At 44.3% G+C, this 19,491-nt stretch overlaps 1 protein-coding gene across 2 annotated transcripts in view; it reads left to right on the top strand.

Annotated features, from left to right (window-relative positions):
• Window positions 1-18,706, top strand: part of gak (cyclin G associated kinase) — a 33,582-nt gene extending 14,876 nt beyond the window's left edge. Inside the window, exons 11-28 of one of the 2 annotated variants that reach the window (XM_038975679.1) lie at window positions 4,614-4,734; window positions 9,577-9,626; window positions 9,954-10,102; window positions 10,339-10,461; window positions 10,657-10,790; window positions 11,747-11,941; window positions 12,074-12,191; window positions 12,648-12,727; window positions 12,875-13,068; window positions 13,187-13,351; window positions 13,684-14,130; window positions 14,263-14,397; window positions 14,479-14,607; window positions 14,703-14,789; window positions 14,903-15,157; window positions 15,287-15,438; window positions 15,850-16,026; window positions 16,245-18,706. In XM_038975679.1, coding sequence (XP_038831607.1) covers window positions 4,614-4,734; window positions 9,577-9,626; window positions 9,954-10,102; window positions 10,339-10,461; window positions 10,657-10,790; window positions 11,747-11,941; window positions 12,074-12,191; window positions 12,648-12,727; window positions 12,875-13,068; window positions 13,187-13,351; window positions 13,684-14,130; window positions 14,263-14,397; window positions 14,479-14,607; window positions 14,703-14,789; window positions 14,903-15,157; window positions 15,287-15,438; window positions 15,850-16,026; window positions 16,245-16,346 — 2,813 coding nt within the window. In that variant the 3' untranslated portion in view covers window positions 16,347-18,706. Of the gene's footprint in view, window positions 1-4,613; window positions 4,735-9,576; window positions 9,627-9,953; window positions 10,103-10,338; window positions 10,462-10,656; window positions 10,791-11,746; window positions 11,942-12,073; window positions 12,192-12,647; window positions 12,728-12,874; window positions 13,069-13,186; window positions 13,352-13,683; window positions 14,131-14,259; window positions 14,398-14,478; window positions 14,608-14,702; window positions 14,790-14,902; window positions 15,158-15,286; window positions 15,439-15,849; window positions 16,027-16,244 lie in introns of both variants that reach the window. The other variant, XM_038974988.1, reaches the window with a different exon arrangement.
• Window positions 18,707-19,491: the final 785 nt, after the last annotated feature.

The following is a 19,491-nucleotide window of genomic DNA, read 5'->3' as shown; positions in this document are numbered from 1 at the left end:
ATGATGTGGCAACATGTAGTTTGTTGAGAAAAGAAAAGTTGATGGTGTCTCCTAAAAAGACTGCAAAAAATATATGTCTAATCGCATTTAATTGACATGATTTTTTTGATCTCAGACTGTCTTGTCAAAGCTTGTCTAAATTGTTTCCTTTTTCTGATAGTCTGAAAGGGTCTCTCTCTCTGTGTGTGTGTCTCTCTGTCTCTGTGTGTGTCTCTCTCTCTGTGTCTCTGTGTCTCTCTCTGTGTCTCTGTGTCTCTCTCATTGTTAGTTACTCAATAAGATGCATTTCAGCCTGTCTACTGGAACGTACCCCGCCATGTTCTCTTCATAACGGGACACCAGTAGCTCTAGCCATAGATCACTCTATCTGCCTAGGGGCTCATCAATCAGTGGACTATGTCGCCACTACCCCTGCCTGGGGACACTAATCACAATTGATGGCGGTCTGGAGGCTAACTTGGAGGATAACTGGCGAAGAGCTCACCATGTCACTCATGCCTGTAATCAGGTTATGCTGCTGGCTCTTGGCTCCTTCCCTCCCGCCTGACCCCAGGGTAGGAAAGAACAAGTATTGCCACAGTGTAAATTGGTTTGGACCTGTGTTGATGAAGAAAGGCTGGGTCCATATTCACCATATTTCATATTTCAGGAATGCTGTTCGAGGAACAGTTGTGCCTTTTTATATTTATAAGTAATAACATTCCATGGACAGATCCTAGATCAGCACTTCTACTCTGAGATGTTTGAAACATATGACCTCCTGATCACAGACTTTCCCTTCACCTGAAGGCTGGATGATCACACACTCACAACCCACCAGCTGCTGTGTTTGTCCTCTTAGAAGACGCATGGTGTGGTCCACTTGTCACCTGATGTTTGCACTCAGTGTGTTTTAAAAAACCAAATTATAAGAATAGGAATAACCTACGGATACATAGATTTTAAATGCTGGAACATGGCTTACAGCTGACTCACGTAGGAAGGGACTGGCTAGTCAATATGGGTCACAACATGTAGTTGCAACTTAACTCTTAGTCAGAATGGATGATATTTCATATATATTATATATTTATATTTCATATATATTATGAAGAAAAAAATATATATCCACAGGGAAAAGCACAGGCAGGATTTGTAAGTTTATATGCTTAGTACTTTCCATTTTTTACTGGCACTAAATTAAGGAAAATACTAAGCATAACTTTCATATCCTGCATGTGCTTTTCCCTGTGGATATATATTTACATTGACTCTTTTCAGAATTAGCATTGCAAACATCTACTAGGAAAACTTTATTATAATCTTGGCTGAAAAATACTTTTGTTTGAATCTATCATACTTGGAAATGTAACTTTTAATGAAGAGTGCTTATGGAGTGGACACTACTATTACTGCTACTACTACTACTACTAGTAATGTTACTACTACTGCTGCTACTACTAGTAATGTTACTGCTACCTCTACTACTACTACTACTACTACTACTACTGCTACTACTACTGCTACTAGTAATGTTACTACTACTACTGCTGCTGCTACTACTACTAGTAATGTTACTACTACTACTGCTGCTACTACTACTAGTAATGTTACTACTACTACTGCTGCTACTACTACTAGTAATGTTACTACTACTACTGCTGCTACTAGTAATGTTACTACTACTGCTGCTACTAATACTACTGCTGCTACTACTACTAGTAATGTTACTACTACTGCTGCTACTGCTACTACTACTGCTGGTACTGCTACTGCTACTACTACTGCTGGTACTGCTACTGCTACTACTACTGCTGCTACTACTACTGCTACTACTACTGCTGGTACTGCTACTACTACTGCTGGTACTACTACTGCTGGTACTGCTACTGCTACTACTACTGCTGGTACTGCTACTACTACTGCTGGTACTACTACTGCTACTGCTACTACTACTGCTGGTACTGCTACTGCTACTACTACTGCTGGTACTGCTACTACTACTGCTGGTACTGCTACTGCTACTACTACTGCTGGTACTGCTACTGCTGGTACTGCTACTGCTACTACTACTGCTGGTACTGCTACTGCTGGTACTGCTACTGCTACTACTACTGCTGGTACTGCTACTGCTGGTACTGCTACTGCTGGTACTACTACTACTACTGCTGCTACTACTACTACTACTGCTGCTACTACTACTGCTGCTGCTGCTGCTACTACTACTGCTACTACTACTGCTACTACTGCTGCTGCTACTACTGCTGCTGCTGCTACTACTACTGGGCCTGAGTAGCAGGCAGTTTACTCTGGGCACCTTATTGTCCAAGCTACTCAATACTGCCCCCTAGTCCCAAAGAAGTTAAGAGGATTGCTCTTTTGGCAGTCAGCCATCCGGTGAACAGACTGGGGGCTCCCTGTGGTGAGATGCTTCCTGCACTCATTCACACCTGGCGTCAGTGCTTCATTTGAGACGGATCCTGCCGGAACAGGATCCGGCACCTCTGTTTTGTTCTCTTTCGTTCACGGAGCCCATTTGCCAGGATCATGTAGCCTACCTCTTGTGGCATGAACAATTATTTTCACTGTTTGCAATGTAAAAATCATAATAAAAGCAATCAGAGTAGTTACATTTTGGATTCCTCTGTAATTGTCATGCTCCATTTAAAAATATATTTAAAAAATAAATAAAACGTAATGTGAAAATGTGCCTGATATTGTAAGAACTGATTCATGTTGGGCTGGCCCGGGTTTATGGCAATATTGTAACCTATATAGACCATTTCTGTGGTGCGAGAGAAGCACGCCTGTATCTGTCACAGAACTATAATGAGATTCACTTTCTATGATCTCTCTCCCTCTCTGTGCTCTGAGCCGGCAACTCATCTTTTCAGCATTGCACGTCATCATTTATTTCCTAATAGAATAATAGCTGCGGGAGGTGTGGCAGCACTTTGCAGTCTTAAGAAAGAAATGAAATAATTCCCAATGCTACATCAAGAGTACACCTATAATTTAGCCACAGAGGATCCGTAGCTAATTTGTAAAAAAAAATTGCCTAGGCCTGCCTACTGTCGGTAACACGTGTCAGATCTGTCAGTGAATAGCATGCAGCCAAAACAGACCTCTCGCAATATTTCAAATGCAATCGCTGGAAAACACAGGTTGGAAAGCAAATGAATCCGCCTGAAAATAAAATACTAATCTGTTTATGTTACCAAGTTAATAACTTCAAAATAGGCCTATTGAGTGAACAGCATTGTTTTACAAAGTAAAGCGAGAGAGAGAGAAGCTTTTGGCTGCTTAGTGAGCTGCACAACATTGTGTGAGTCAGTGAAACTGGGAAGATGTTTTGGACTAATTTCCTCCTCGTATTGTAACCTACAGTAATGTGTTTCTACGCACACCTAGGCTATTGATGGATTTGAAGACAAGGTCGTTGTTATTGATCAGTTTGTCAGTGTCAAAGTAAGTTGTCATTTTGATTAATTTGTGAGGTATTAAAGATTCTGCGAAAGTCTCCAGTCATGTAGAATTACATGAAATGCATTTATTAAAGCCCACATTTTCCCAGAACTCTAGGCTACAAAAAATGTACTCCATGTGTGCAACTTCTGCAAGCGGCTCCACACCGCTGCTAATTTTTTGTTCCAGCACGTCCCATATTACAAATGAAGCACTGTCTGGCGTGTATTCAATAGTGCACACTGTAGCAAAATGTTTCGCAGCAGAAATGTGTTTTTATAATATAAATTCAGGGTTACGTCATCCCTCTAAAAACAACATGGAGAAAAGACAAAGGACCCAATTCAGTGAGTTGTAGGCTCATGTCAAACCCTATTGTCTAGTCAAACCCTATTGTCTAGTCAAACCCTATTGTCTAGTCAAACCCTATTGTCTAGTCAAACCCTATTGTCTAGTCCAGGGTTCATCAACTAGATTCAGCCTCGGGACAATTTTTCTTTCTTGAGTGGATGGTCGGGTGGACTGTAAATTGACCAGATGAAGCCCAAACTGATATGCATGACTAAAACATAATCATTTCAAACCTTGCTTACATTTGTATACGATCACGTCTCTCTATTATGCAGGGAATACTTGGGAACAGATTTCAGGGGTGTCAAACTAATTTTGTCCCGGGTGCTGCATTTGGTCTTCAATGAGGGTCTGGAAGGCCGCATTGAAAATTGGTTGTGTTTCCTCGCAGTCAAAATGTGCATTAAGTAGTCCTCTATCCATATTGTTATTATTATTATTATGAATGTTATTATTATTATTAATTTTAAGCTCCCTGACTCTCTAGCCTTTTATTTAGAAGATTATTAGAAGCTGGACACAGTCAAGAAACTGAATGAATGTAGGTTCATTATCATTTAAACACAGTTTAAGATTAGATATGAGTCATTTTAAAGTATATTGTGCTTGACCCCTCTCCAGGAATGTATTGATGTGCTTATTATTTATTTTTTACTCAAACCACCTGTGGCCCGGATGTTTGACACCCGTCACAGATTGTGTGATAAATGTCAATTGATGATTAGCTTATGAAAGGAATGTTTATTTCCAGATGCTTAATGTGTGAAACCACTTTTGTGCGCTGACCAATGACTTTGTCTCATTCCTGTGTGTTTCAGGGGTGTACGGTGCGGACCCGGACCAGGGCGGGGGCTTTCTCGACATCCTGAAGGGAGGAACCGAACGCTTTCTGACCAACATCAAAGACACCTCCTCTAAAGTCATCCAGTCTGTGGCCAGGTGAGAGACAGTCGGCTCAGAAACACCTGCAATACTTTAGAACTGAGAAACATCACAATTATACTGAGAAACATCACAATTATACTGAGAAACATCACAATGCATTATACTGAGAAACATCACAATACATTATACTGAGAAACATCACAATGCATTATACTGAGAAACATCACAATGCATTATACTGAGAAACATCACAATGCATTATACTGAGAAACATCACAATGCATTATACTGAGAAACATCACAATGCATTATACTGAGAAACATCACAATGCATTATACTGAGAAACATCACAATGCATTATACTGAGAAACATCACAATGCATTATACTGAGAAACATCACAATGCATTATACTGAGAAACATCACAATGCATTATACTGAGAAACATCACAATGCATTATACTGAGAAACATCACAATGCATTATACTGAGAAACATCACAATATACAGTGCATTTGGAAATTATTCAGACCCCTAGACTTTTGCCACAATTTCATACGTTGCAGCCTTATTGTAAAATGGATTAAATTGTTTTATTTCCTCGTCAATCTACAAACAATATCCCATAATGACAAAGCAAAAACAAGTAAAAAAAAAAAAAAAAAAAAGGTTTGCTAATTTATAAAAAAAAGTAAAACAAATTATATATATATATATTCAGACCCTTTACTCAGTACTTTGTTGAATCACCTTTGGCAGCGATTACAGCATTGATTCTTCTTGGGTATGACGCTACAAGCTTGGCACACCTGTATTTGGGGAGTTTCTCCCATTCTTCTCTGCAAATCCTCTCAAATCCTCTCAAGCTCTTTCAGGTTGGATGGGGAGCGTCGATGCACGGTTATTTTCAGGTCTCTCCAGAGATGTTCGACCGGGCTCTGGCTGGGCCACTCAAGGAGATTCAGACACTTGTCCCAAAGCCACTTCTGCGTTGTCTTGGCTGTGTGCTTGGGGTTGTTGTCCTGTTGGAAGGTGAACCTTCGCCCCAGTCTGAGGTCTGAGGTTTTCATCAAAGATCTCTCTGTACTTTGCCTCGATCCTGACTATTCTCCCCAGTCCCTGCCGCTGAAAAACATCCCCACAGCATGATGCTGCCACCATTCTTCACTGTAGGGATGGTGCTAGGTTTCCTCCAGATGTGGGGCTTGGCATTCAGGCCAAAGAGTTCAATCTTGGTTTCATCAGACCAGAGTCTTTAGGGGCCTTTTGGCAAACTCCATGCGGGCTGTCCTGTTCCTTTTGCCGAGGAGTGGCTTCTGTCTAGCCACTGTACCATAAAGGCCTGATTGGTGGAGTGCTGCAGAGATGGTTGTCCATCTGGAAGGTTCTCTCATCTCCACAGAGGAACTCTGGAGCTCTGTCAGTGACCATTGGGTTCTTAGTCACCTCCCTGACCAATGCCCTTCTCCCCCGATTGCTCAGTTTGGCCGGTCGGCCAGCTCCAGGAAGGGTCTTGTTGGTTCCAAACTTCTTCCATTTAAGAATGATGGGGGATAGTGATGAGAGATAGTGATTCAGCTGTTCGTTACTCGTCTTGTTGTCTGAGGAAAAGTAAACATGGACCGTTATTCTAACATCTTCAAAGTGCACGTTGTAATTAGGTAAGAAGGACCGCACGTTGTAATTAGGTAAGAAGGACCGCACGTTGTAATTAGGTAAGAAGGACCGCACGTTGTAATTAGGTAAGAAGGACCGCACGTTGTAATTAGGTAAGAAGGACCGCACGTTGTAATTAGGTAAGAAGGACCGCACGTTGTAATTAGGTAAGAAGGACCGCACGTTGTAATTAGGTAAGAAGGACCGCACGTTGTAATTAGGTAAGAAGGACCGCACGTTGTAATTAGGTAAGAAGGACAGCACGTTGTAATTGGGTAAGAAGGACAGCACGTTGTAATTAGGTAAGAAGGACCGCACGTTGTAATTAGGTAAGAAGGACCGCACGTTGTAATTAGGTAAGAAGGACCGCACGTTGTAATTAGGTAAGAAGGACCGCACGTTGTAATTAGGTAAGAAGGACCGCACGTTGTAATTAGGTAAGAAGGACCGCACGTTGTAATTAGGTAAGAAGGACCGCACGTTGTAATTAGGTAAGAAGGACCGCACGTTGTAATTAGGTAAGAAGGACCGCACGTTGTAATTAGGTAAGAAGGACCGCACGTTGTAATTGGGTAAGAAGGACCGCACGTTGTAATTGGGTAAGAAGGACCGCACGTTGTAATTGGGTAAGAAGGACAGCACGTTGTAATTGGGTAAGAAGGACAGCACGTTGTAATTAGGTAAGAAGGACAGCACGTTGTAATTAGGTAAGAAGGACCGCACGTTGTAATTAGGTAAGAAGGACCGCACGTTGTAATTAGGTAAGAAGGACCGCACGTTGTAATTAGGTAAGAAGGACCGCACGTTGTAATTAGGTAAGAAGGACCTAGAAGGACCTAGGTTCATGCTCTACAACATCCGCAGAGTACGACCCTGCCTCACACAGGAAGCGGCGCAGGTCCTAATCCAGGCACTTGTCATCTCCCGTCTGGATTACTGCAACTCGCTGTTGGCTGGGCTCCCTGCCTGTGCCATTAAACCCCTACAACTCATCCAGAACGCCGCAGCCCGTCTGGTGTTCAACCTTCCCAAGTTCTCTCACGTCACCCCGCTCCTCCGCTCTCTCCACTGGCTTCCAGTTGAAGCTCGCATCCGCTACAAGACCATGGTGCTTGCCTACGGAGCTGTGAGGGGAACGGCACCTCAGTACCTTCAGGCTCTGATCAGGCCCTACACCCAAACAAGGGCACTGCGTTCATCCACCTCTGGCCTGCTCGCCTCCCTACCACTGAGGAAGTACAGTTCCCGCTCAGCCCAGTCAAAACTGTTCGCTGCTCTGGCACCCCAATGGTGGAACAAACTCCCTCACGACGCCAGGACAGCGGAGTCAATCACCACCTTCCGGAGACACCTGAAACCCCACCTCTTTAAGGAATACCTAGGATAGGATAAAGCAATCCTTCTGACCCCCCCCCCCCCCCCCCCCCTTAAAAGATTTAGATGCACTATTGTAAAGTGGCTGTTCCACTGGATGTCATAAGGTGAATGCACCAATTTGTAAGTCGCTCTGGATAAGAGCGTCTGCTAAATGACTTAAATGTAAATGTAAGGACCGCACGTTGTAATTAGGTAAGAAGGACCGCACGTTGTAATTAGGTAAGAAGGACCGCACGTTGTAATTAGGTAAGAAGGACCGCACGTTGTAATTAGGTAAGAAGGACCGCACGTTGTAATTAGGTAAGAAGGACCGCACGTTGTAATTAGGTAAGAAGGACCGCACGTTGTAATTAGGTAAGAAGGACCGCACGTTGTAATTAGGTAAGAAGGACCGCACGTTGTAATTAGGTAAGAAGGACCGCACGTTGTAATTAGGTAAGAAGGACCGCACGTTGTAATTAGGTAAGAAGGACCGCACGTTGTAATTAGGTAAGAAGGACCGCACGTTGTAATTAGGTAAGAAGGACCGCACGTTGTAATTAGGTAAGAAGGACCGCACGTTGTAATTAGGTAAGAAGGACCGCACGTTGTAATTAGGTAAGAAGGACCGCACGTTGTAATTAGGTAAGAAGGACCGCACGTTGTAATTAGGTAAGAAGGACCGCACGTTGTCGACTTGCATTTTCTGTTAATATGAATTACCATAATCTAGATGTGATTTCTGTCATTCTGAGCACCGTGGGTGGACGCCCTAATCAGGTTACGCACCCAATGAATATGGGTCCGGTAAATTTCTCAAATATCCGGTAAATTAAAACGTTGCCGGTCAAATGTCTGGCGCCACATTTCCGTAACTGAAAACCTGACACACACACACACACTGCTCAGAAAGACTGTCTCCCTTTCTGCATTGTCGCAAATATCTCTGCCCATGCAAGCTCCACACACACACACCCACACACTCACACACACCATTCTCTCTAGGATCTGATAACTCACCCCACCCTTGTCCAATCATCCTGTTTTGATTCATTGGTTTGCCCATTTTAGTTCTGTTTTGTGTTTTTCTGATTTTGTTTTATGAGCTCTGCCTCTACCACAACTCATGGTCCTATAAACTCCTTCCTGTAGCCCCAGGTAAATATGGGATACTACACGCCCTCTTTGTACCCGCCTCATGTCCTGTGTGTGTGTGTGCGCCTGTGGCCGTAGTCTGCAACATATTCACGCTGCTGTGTCCATAATCCCATGTTAGCAGCATAAGGTGAATATGGGGTTTGAGTTGAAACATGGTTTGAATTCCTACTAAAAACCAACATCTCACCAACGTTCATTTTTCTAACTCGCCTACATCTGTTGCTCTTCTTTTTAATCCCATAGATCCTACTAGTTTTCTTCGGTTTAGACTGTAGATTTGCGGTGGAATAAGTACAGTATTTTAATCTAGTTTTTTTTAAGTCTGTCATTGACAATGTGCGATGATAGTGAGATAAAATGTGCCATTGCAGTGAAATGCTTCTACACACAACTAAATATAGTCGGTGTGTATCCCAATTGTCTCTCCTCTCTCTCTCTCTCGAAGTGTGCACTTGTTCACAGGTAAATGACTGATGTATGCAAACTCCCTATGCCAATCCAACCCTTTTTTTTTATTTATTGGAAGTAGTCAATGAGTGCACACTACAGGAGGAAGGAGGAGATATTGGGATACAACCAGAATACCCTTTTGAAATTTGGCAACTAGATTGTCCATTTTTTTGTTGTTGTTCCTGGCCTTTGTTCAGTGTTGTCCGGGAACCAAGTGTCCTCTTCGTTTGTAACAACAGATCTGAATTGTACCCATTGTGTGTTTCTCCTCACAGTTACACAAAGGGAGACCTGGATATCTCCTACATCACCTCTAGAATAGCAGGTATGTACCCTCATTCTAGCCTTTTCCTAGATCAGTTTTGTGTTGTCTTGTTTGGTATAACAAGGAGTTGACATGATAGCCCAAATAGATCTGGGACCAGACTACTCATTGTAAACTATATTATTGATTTTTATTGTCTTTGATCACCTTCTAAACTGTGTTGCTTTGTGGCTTGTCCTTGATTATGACAAAATAAAAATAATGCTCATGGTTCTATGTCTCTGAGCAGAATTGAAGCTCATCCATCTGTAGTGTTTTCAAAAGGCTAAGTGAAGTAATGTGATGGTTTACTCTGTTCTCTTGTGTAACGTGTGTGTGTACGCTCAGTCATGTCCTTCCCGGCGGAGGGAGTGGAGTCTGCCATTAAGAACAACATGGAGGATGTGCGTCTCTTCCTGGATGGCCGTCACGCAGGACACTACGCCGTCTACAACCTGACCAAGCGCTCTTACAGACCCACCCGCTTCCACAACAGGGTAAGGCAGCCCACCACCAGACAGAATATGACCAATATTTACTATTTATTTACTATTAGGTAAAGAAAGGAGGGTTTTGTGGAACGATTCTACTGGTGCGCTGGTTTGTGCGTCCCTGATTTATTTGAGCGAATTTTGCAATCTGTCAAAGTTAAAGTTCAGTATTAGGTATAGTCATTAGACAGACACCTATTTGAAAATAGACTTCCTAAAAGCTCGTCCTTGTTCTACCGTAGGTGTCGGAGTGTGGCTGGCAGGCCCGGCGGGCACCCAACCTGAGGAGCCTCTACATCCTCTGTAAGAACATGCACCTGTGGCTGAAACAGGACCAGAGGAACATCGCTGTAGTCCACTGCCTGGTGAGCACATACACCCTTACACTCACTTACACTGCACTGGGACACACAAAGTACTCACCATAACTTGGTGGCATTATATACCTTTTTTAAATCACCATTTTCCTCACGTAATTGGTAGTCTGTCTGAAATGCAGACCAACCCGAGAACTTGTACTCTTAGTCCCCTATGATCCCCCTTGTCTTGTGTGCTTGTAGGACGGGCGGGCGGCCTCGGCTGTGGCGGTGTGCTCCTTCCTGTGTTTCTGCCGCCTCTTCACCACGGCTGAGGCGGCCGTGTACATGTTCAGTATGAAACGTTGTCCCCCGGGGATCTCTCCTTCCCACAAGAGGTAGGTGCTCCTGGTCAAGTCATCCAGCCTTAAGTCAATTTTCTCCTGGTACCCCCTGTATATAGCCTCGCTATTGTTATTTTACTGCTGCTCTTTAATTATTTGTTACTTTAATTTTCTATATTTAACTTTTTTAAAGTATTGTTGGTTAAGGGCTTGTAAGTAAGCATTTCACTAAGGTCTACACCTGTTGTATTTGGTGTATGTGACAAATAAACATTTTGATTTGATGAATTCAGACTATTTTGAAGAAGTGCTTTTGGCTATGTTGCTACGGTGGCTCAAGAGAGACAAACAACAGTAATATTACCGCTTCTTTCTTGTTTTCTAAGCAAAGCTCTTTAAGGGAGTATGAGAGACAAATCAAATTTTATTAGTCACATGCGCCGAATACAACAGGTGTAGACCTAAGTGAAATGCTTACTTACAAGCCCTTAATCAACAATGTAGTTTAAAAAAATAAGAATAAGAAATAAAAGGAACAAGACATTAAAGAGCAGCGGTAAAATAACAATAGCGAGACTATATACAGGGGGTACTGATGCGGGGGCACCGGTTAGTCGAGGTAATTGAGGTAATATGTACATGTAGGTAGAGTTATTAAAAGTGACTATGCATAGATAATAACAGAGAGTAGCAGCGGCGTAAACACAAGACTTGCACTTCGCCTAGCCCAGTTCTGCTAGGAGCAAACTGAACCTAGGTATGCGGATGCTTTACAGAATATTGTCTCCTGCCCTATGGGCCGTTCTGACTCAAACTAGGCTACTTTTTATTTTATTTACTATGATCTTGAATCGGGCAGAGATTCTGTGACGCCCAGTTCAGGGTTCAAATGTGTTGAGATGTTCAGTGCAGACGTGTGCACGCTTTTGATTGGTCGTCGGGCCGGTGAAGGATTGTTTGATTGGCTCCTGTTGACACGCTGCTGCTGACTTGATTGGCCCCCGCTGCAGGTACATGGAGTACATGTGTGACATGATGGCTGACGAGCCCATCACCCCGCACAGCAGACCCATCCTCATCCGCTCCATCACCATGACGCCTGTGCCTCTCTTCAACAAGCAGAAGAGTGGCTGCCGGCCCTTCTGCGAGGTGTACGTGGGAGACGAGCGCGTGGCCACCACCTCCGGGGAGTACGACAAGATGAAGTAGGTCACATGATGCAGGACTTAATTTGATTGGTCCCAAATGACACCCTATTCCCTATTTAGTGCACTACTTTTGACCAGGGTCCATAGTGTGTTATTGACATTTCTCTCTCTCGCCCTTTCTCTCTGCAGGGACTTTAAGCTGGAGGATGGACGGGCTGAGATCCCCTTGAACGTGACGGTGCAGGGGGATGTGCTGGTGGTCATCTTCCATGCCCGCTCAACCCTGGGGGGCCGCCTTCAGGCCAAGGTAGGGGCCACAGCAGGGACGGACCCAGAGTTAGTTTGCATTCATTGAAGTTTGTTCGTGCAATTCGGTTAAATTCAGTGACGGTCCTAAGGACATGCGTCCATACATCATAGTTAAATGCCCTAATCAGACTTTTTATAATGTAATGAAAACGAGCTTATCCAATGAGGCCTGTTGTACTTGAGTTGATCCAGAGATAAACGTTGCGTTCCAGGCCGACTACATTGCAGACGTTGCATTGTATCGAACAATGGTGTGCCACATCCTGGACTGCGCCATCAAGCATCAGATTGCTATATCATACGATGCAGTTAGCTGATATGTTAAACACCTATCCAGGTGTTGTGAGATCTGGCACGCGCGTCTGCCGTGTAGTCAGCCTGGAACCCGACCAAAGGGGTGTTTCTCTGCTACTATGAAGTCACGTGGGTGTCTTGCTGTGTGTATGTTGACTAGATGGCTTCCATGAAGATGTTCCAGATTCAGTTTCACACAGGGTTTGTGCCCCAGAACGCCACCACGGTCAAGTTTGCAAAGTAGGTACCACCATCCATAGAATCTAAGCCACTACCCTCAGTCCAGGCAGGTGCATGTGTGTGACGATAGCCCAGGACACTTTTAAATCAATTGACTTGACCTCTAATTGACTAGATAACTGTCCGTCGTCGTTCTTCCTCCAACAGGTATGACCTGGACGCCACTGACATCCAGGAGAAATACCCGGACCTCTTCCAGGTCCACCTGGATATGGAGGTGGATCCCTGCGACAGGCCGAGTAACAAGACTCCACCCTGGGACAACTTTGCCACAAAGGGCCTCAACCCCAAGATCCTTTTCTCCAGCCGGGACGAGCAGCAGGAGATCCTCACCAAGTTTGGTGGGTTTCACGGCTGTCTTGTCAGTCCAAAAAATAATCTGTGTAGTCCTCTGTTGAATTTCGAAGTACCGATGTGGCCCTCGAGGTACCTAACTCATGTTCTGTCCCTCCCCCATAGGCAAACCAGAGCTTCCCCGGCAACCGGGCTCTTTCTCCGGTTCTTTCTACGACACCGCGTCGCCTCCGTTGGAACAGACTCCTGATAGCTCCACCATGGAAGCAGAATCTCACCAGAGCACCGATACCAATGCCAACAACTTCTTCCAGACTTTGGATTGGGATGGTATGTCTCCTGTCGACGAGCACACTTTCTAGTGCATAAACTATTGCTAAAAATTGTTATTTTGATTACATTTGCAAGGGCCAACTGCATGTTAGCTGGTTGATTGTATTGAAAATACTTGAAAGCTGCCATTGCCCTAAACCAGGGGTCAAATCTGGGTCTGGAGTACTGCTGGTTTTCTGTTCTACCTGATAATTATTTGTCCCCACCTGGTCTCCCATGTCTAAATCAGTCCTTGATATGAGGAGAATGACAATCAGCAGTGGAAGGTTCTGGGTCCAGATTATAATACTCCTGCCCTAAGCCTTTTTTGACGAGTCTTTGTCACGTAGATGGGAGTGGACATGGAGCGGACGCTTCGGACAGCCTGGGAGGCACCATTGACGACCAGGACGAGCTCAGTGACGCCTCCGTGGACGAGGAGTCCTACTCCGGCCTGGCCGGCGAACCCCTCTCCAGGGAGCCTAGCGAGTCCCTGTTCAACGCTGAGTTCCAGGCTGCCGCCACACCCCGGGAGTCCCCGGGGCCCAGCGACACGGCTGACCTGCTGGGTCTCACCTCCGACCTCAGCTCCACCGCCCCCCCACAACCCTCCACGGCAGCAGGCGGCATGAAGGCCTCGTCTAGTAACAGTGACCTTCTCAACGACCTGTTTGCCTCCACGCCCAGCAGCAACGCTCAGCAGGGCAGCTCCAACAACCTGATTGAGGACGGAGGTGCCCAGGAGGACCTCTTCTTCAGTAACCCTGCTGCACCACCAGACTCGGCCACCCCAAAACGTAAGCGTCTTATCGATGTGTCCCCTTTCTGCCTTGGTGTCAGTAGAAGTGGTAGCATATTACTATTTGTATCGTTTTCATGCAGGCGATCCCCTCTGACACGTATTCCTGGCTATTTCTGTCCCACAGCAGTAAATGACCTGTTTGACCTGTTCGGGATGGGATCTTCATCCAGTCAGTCCGGACCCGACCTGTTTGGGGACCTGCTGAGCTCCGACACCAACACTAACCCCCCGCCCACCTCCAACTCCAGCCTTTTCAACCTCAGTAAGACACCAGTAATATGTATAAGAATAGAACTACAACTCCCATGTCCACTTCCATTCATTCAATGTTCTCTCTCGACAGACAAGCTGACCAACAATCCCCCTAAGATGACTTCGTCCGCCAGCCAACCAGACCTGCTTGGCGGGTGGGACAGCTGGGCATCGAGTGGGAGCATGGCCGCCGCCTCCTCCCATAAGCCAGCCTTCCCAGGTAGGTAGTAGCTACTGGGGCTGTTAATCTAGGATTTAACACCGTAACAACTCTAGCAGATATGCACTGAGTTTTTTTCCCTCTTGGAATTCCAGCTCCCGGAGTGTCTTCCTTCTCCAAAGCAAAGTCTCAGAGCTTCGACCCGTTTGCAGACTTGGGAAAACTGGGTCCTACGCTTCCAGGTAAAACAGACGCCAGTGACTCCTGGTACCATGTTACACTTAGACAGTGGGCTGTACTATCCATGGGCTGTAAATCAGTTATCATCTCATGTATATAAATATTTTATTTCCAGGTTCCTCCAGTGTCAGTTTCTCAGGCCCAGGCTTCAACCCTAAGAGTGGGGCCTCCACCAAGAGTGCTGGGCAGCCGTGGCAGCAGTCTGGCCGGCCCTCCGCTGGCCAAAGCAAGCCTTGGATGGCCCCCAGTGCTGCCGCCCCCAAAGCCCAGCCACCCAAGCCTGCTCCCCAGCCAGCCAAGCCCAACTACAACCTTAACTTCAGTGTGATCGGGGGCCGAGAGGAGAGAGGCGTCAGGGGCCCAGGATTTGGTGAGACAACCAATCACATCACTATCTGAGCATGTCTAATTAGTGACAGCCTCTGTGTAGAAAACCCGGTCTCTGCTCTTTCTTTCCCCGTCTAATTGAGGATCTTTGCTCTGTGACTATATGTTCCAGGTCCAAAACCCAAAGTCAAAGAGGACGACTTTGAAGACCTGCTCTCCACTCAGGGTTTTGCCTCCAAGCTATTTGACAAGAGTGGACCCAGGACCATCGCAGAGATGAGGAAACAGGAGCTCTCAAAGAACATGGACCCCCTCAAACTGCAGGTAGCACCAGCATGCCTCCTCCCAAATATACAAAAGGGCCTCCTTCTTGGACACAGATTGCCTTGGCCAAGACTGAGATTCTCCATTTCTAATGCTTTTCAGTCCAGGGGTGTATTCACTAGGAAGTAAACGGAAGCAAACAAGACGTGGAGGGACCTACCTACATTTGTCCAGTAATAAATGATTGATTTAATTGAAAAAGTTTTCAATTTTCAAAGTGCTTTGCTACAGAGTGCACCAATGAATACAGCCCAGGAGTAGACTCAGTCCTCGTCTGGGAAACTGTCCCTTGGTGTATGTATCTCTACACTGGGAGATAGTTCATTCTATGCGTGTATATTTCTAGTCGAGTTTTAAATCTTTGAACCTGTTCTGAGTGATTGTGGTTTGTGATCCTTGTTCCAAACCAAGATCCTGGATTGGATTGAGGGGAAGGAGAGGAACATCCGGTCCCTCCTCTCCACGCTTCATACAGTCCTGTGGGAGGGCGAGACGCGCTGGAAGCCCGTAAACATTGCAGACCTAGTCACTCCAGACCAGGTTAAGAGGTACTACAGGAAAGCTGCGCTGGTGGTGCACCCAGATAAGGTAACATCAATGTGATTTTACACACAATTAAATAGGTCTATCGGTTAGTCACAATTGCCTCAACTCACCCTGTGGTGAATGCATGCTCTTTGTGTACGGCTGAAGACTGATTGCTGTAGATGAATGGCTGGGATTAAAGTTTAGTATTGTGGGCTTGAAAGCAATGGCAAGTTCTTGATCTGTGAACGCTAACCGCACTTGAAACTCGTTCCTTGCAGGCCGCCGGAAAGCCCTACGAAGATTACGCTACACTGATCTTCATGGAGCTCAACGACGCCTGGTCCGAGTTTGAGAACCAAGGCAGCAAAGCCCTCTTCTAAGACTTACTGGACGGGGCCCATATTGGGTCCTTGAGGGTTTCCCCCCCCACCTTAGAGAGGTCTGCCAACCCTCCTGCCGTTGAGAAAAGGGCACCTTACTTTATTTCTCATCTGCAGTTCAACATCATTGCCCATTTATAAGACACTGCCACCACATGCAAAGGGTGGCATGGGTGGAAGACCAGTGGTTCAAAAGCTTGGAAGATCGGAGGGATGGATATGACGACAGAGACAATCACAGAGAAGACCAGATGGTCACCAACCAGGCTCCATCCATTCGGAAATGTTGGGGACTGTATGGCCACTGGAACCCCGTAGACTTTGTTGCTGTGGACATGGCTCTTATTCCTTTACACTCCTTGGACAGACCTTTCTGCAGCGTTCTCTCCAAGAGTTCATGCTGCTGTTGCTTCTTGACAGAACCATTCTCCCACTAACAAGACTCCTCCTTCCTCCACAAGCCCTCTACCGTAAGCGCCTTGCTCTGCGGACGGCAAAACAAATTACACTTGCTCATAACTGCCCCCCCCCCCCGCCCCCCCACGGCAACATAGGAGACAAATAGAGAATATAGGGATTTCATCTGGTTGCTTTTTTGCCATGTGGAATTGTGCAATATGTTTGGTCTTTTTTTTGTTTTCTCTGTCAATGATAGTCCTCACTTAAGTGTAAATATTTTCTCAATGATGTGGTTCTTTAGGTAGATAGTGAGATGCCGAAACACACAGAGGTGTGTGTGTGTGTGTTGTTTAAGGACGGTAGCTCACCACCTCGCTCTCTCTACCAGTAGATCATCATGCCTTTCTTTTCCAATGGTCTTGTGTTAATTCCACTTATTACACAAAAGGTTTACAGGGAGTTTTCATTGCAACCCTCCATTTTGTGTTCCATAGCTGTTTTTCTCTTTACTTTAAAATGACCTCCTGATAGCCTCCTGAAGCTTTTTGTGTAATATATAATATTTTTTTTTTACATTTTACCTCATGGACCAATTTAAAACACCTATTTTCTTATTGTTGTGGGGTATCATAAGTATCCATGACATTTAATTGCAGAACTTAATAAATAAAAAATAATATATGAATTGAATGTCTTGAATGCGATGGAGGGAATGGGCATTTATAGGTGGTCCCATGACAGTTGTTTTGCCGAGCTGAAATCATTCCGAAGCGTCTTAACGTGAATGTGTTTTTGTATGGTCTTTGTTGGGTATATGTAGCTTCTGTTTTAGTCTTGCTTCCTTCTGTGTAACTTTGTTTTTATTTGACAGTGGGATCCTCCCTTTTTTCACCTCCCTATTTCTACATTTGAGTTATTTAGCTCTTATCCAGAGCAATTTACATGAGCACTTAGGGTTAGGGTTGCCTAATTTAGGGTTAGGGTTGCTCTAGGGCACATCGACAGTCTCTGGGATTCAAACCAGCAACTTTCCAGTTACTGGCACGACTCTCTTAACTGCTAGGCTACCTGCCGCCCATCCCATGACCGGGATTGTTGATTCTGTTCATTCCCCACCTATTGAAACCTTATTTTGTTGTGATTCCAGTAACACTATGGCTGTGTTTACATAGTCAATCCAATTCAGATATTTTGTCCAATTATTTGCGAAAGAGCTGATCTGATTGGTCAGAAGACCAATTAGTGGATAAAGATCAGAATTGGGCTGCCTGTGTAAATGCAGCCTATAAGGAGATACTTGATTGTAAGGCTGCCATTTTGAATAGACCTAATTTTGACAGTATCATGTTAGTACACTATAAGGAGAAAGAAAGCCTACTCAACCAAATTAAAATATGAATGTAGATTTCAGTACAGAAATAAAAAGGTTTTGATCAGAGGCATGAAAAGACTGAAGTGGATGGTATTGATTATTGTCTCGATATGAGGAGATGGATGAGAAAGGATTCATGTTATGTGAAGAGCTGGCCAGTGATATTAACTGTGAGTTTTCAAAGATCAAGGTCATTCACAAAGTGACAATATTATGATGTGGTTTCTGAAAATTGCGGTGAAAGAAATTTGGTTTTGATTACCATGGAGTATTCTTGAGACAAGTTGTGAAAATAATTGTTACGAAATGAATGGCCATTTTACTAATGGTTGTAAAGCCTTTATATGGTTTTGCTTATCATGTTTGTCCTTTAATGCAGACTAAAAGGGATATTGATTCTACATTCAGATAGTGCAGTGAGCCTTTTATAGAAAAATACTTCATCTGATCATCCCCATTTGTTGCAAACCATTGAGCTTCTCTACTATTATTAAAGTCACATGTTGGTATTACAGAATGATTGACATTGAATATACTGTATAGTATTCAAGTAAATGGTGCACTGATTTTGAGAGAATGTTGACTCCCGTAAAGTGAAAAGCTTCAGTAGAAATGTTTACCCATGAGTAAGACAAATAAGTTTTAAAAATCTCAAATTTTTTCTCCTACTGATTACAAGCATCAGCTGCTGAATGAATGCAACTGACCAGTGTGATAGATGAACCATCAAACGTCCCAATTTGTTAACATATCCAGGTAATGAACATAACCCACATGTTAGGCCGTACATTTCATTCCACATGGACTCTGGACCACCAACATTCTAAAACGGAGGTTCCTTCCTGCTGACAAACCGTTATATTTCCAATATTTTTTTCTTCCCTTCTGTTTCTGGAATGACATTTATGACCATTAAAACGCAATCATGAAAAAGTGTCGTCTTGCATTATTCTCTGTGATTTCCCAGGAAATCAGGTATTGTCCTATCATCTGGTGAATTATAATTGACATTTAAAGTAATCATTTCGTTCATATCAAAGGGATAGTTTGAGATTTTGGCAAAGAAGCCACTTATCTACTTCCCCAGAGTCGGATGAACCAGAAACAGCGACAGCATTGCCTCGTGAAACTACCTCTAACTTCCTTCATACTGCACACAGAAACATAAAAATAGTAACCACGAAGGTATTCTGTTGCAGCTAGTGATATTTATATTTAGTTTTACATTAAAAAATATATATTTCTTTTTTCCTAGAAAATAAATATGTGCAGATCCCCAGCAGTACCCGAGTTTGAGAACCTATGGTCTACGGCACACACGCATGTCATTTATCAATGGGCCCATTCCTTGCAGAAACAATGAAATCTAATTGA

The sequence above is a fragment of the Salvelinus namaycush genome, chromosome 1 (genome assembly GCF_016432855.1).
Source record: "Salvelinus namaycush isolate Seneca chromosome 1, SaNama_1.0, whole genome shotgun sequence".
In the NCBI taxonomy this organism is placed as follows: domain Eukaryota; kingdom Metazoa; phylum Chordata; class Actinopteri; order Salmoniformes; family Salmonidae; genus Salvelinus; species Salvelinus namaycush.
Note: the sequence above shows the minus strand (reverse complement) of the source record. Positions and strands in the feature narration are given on the sequence as shown.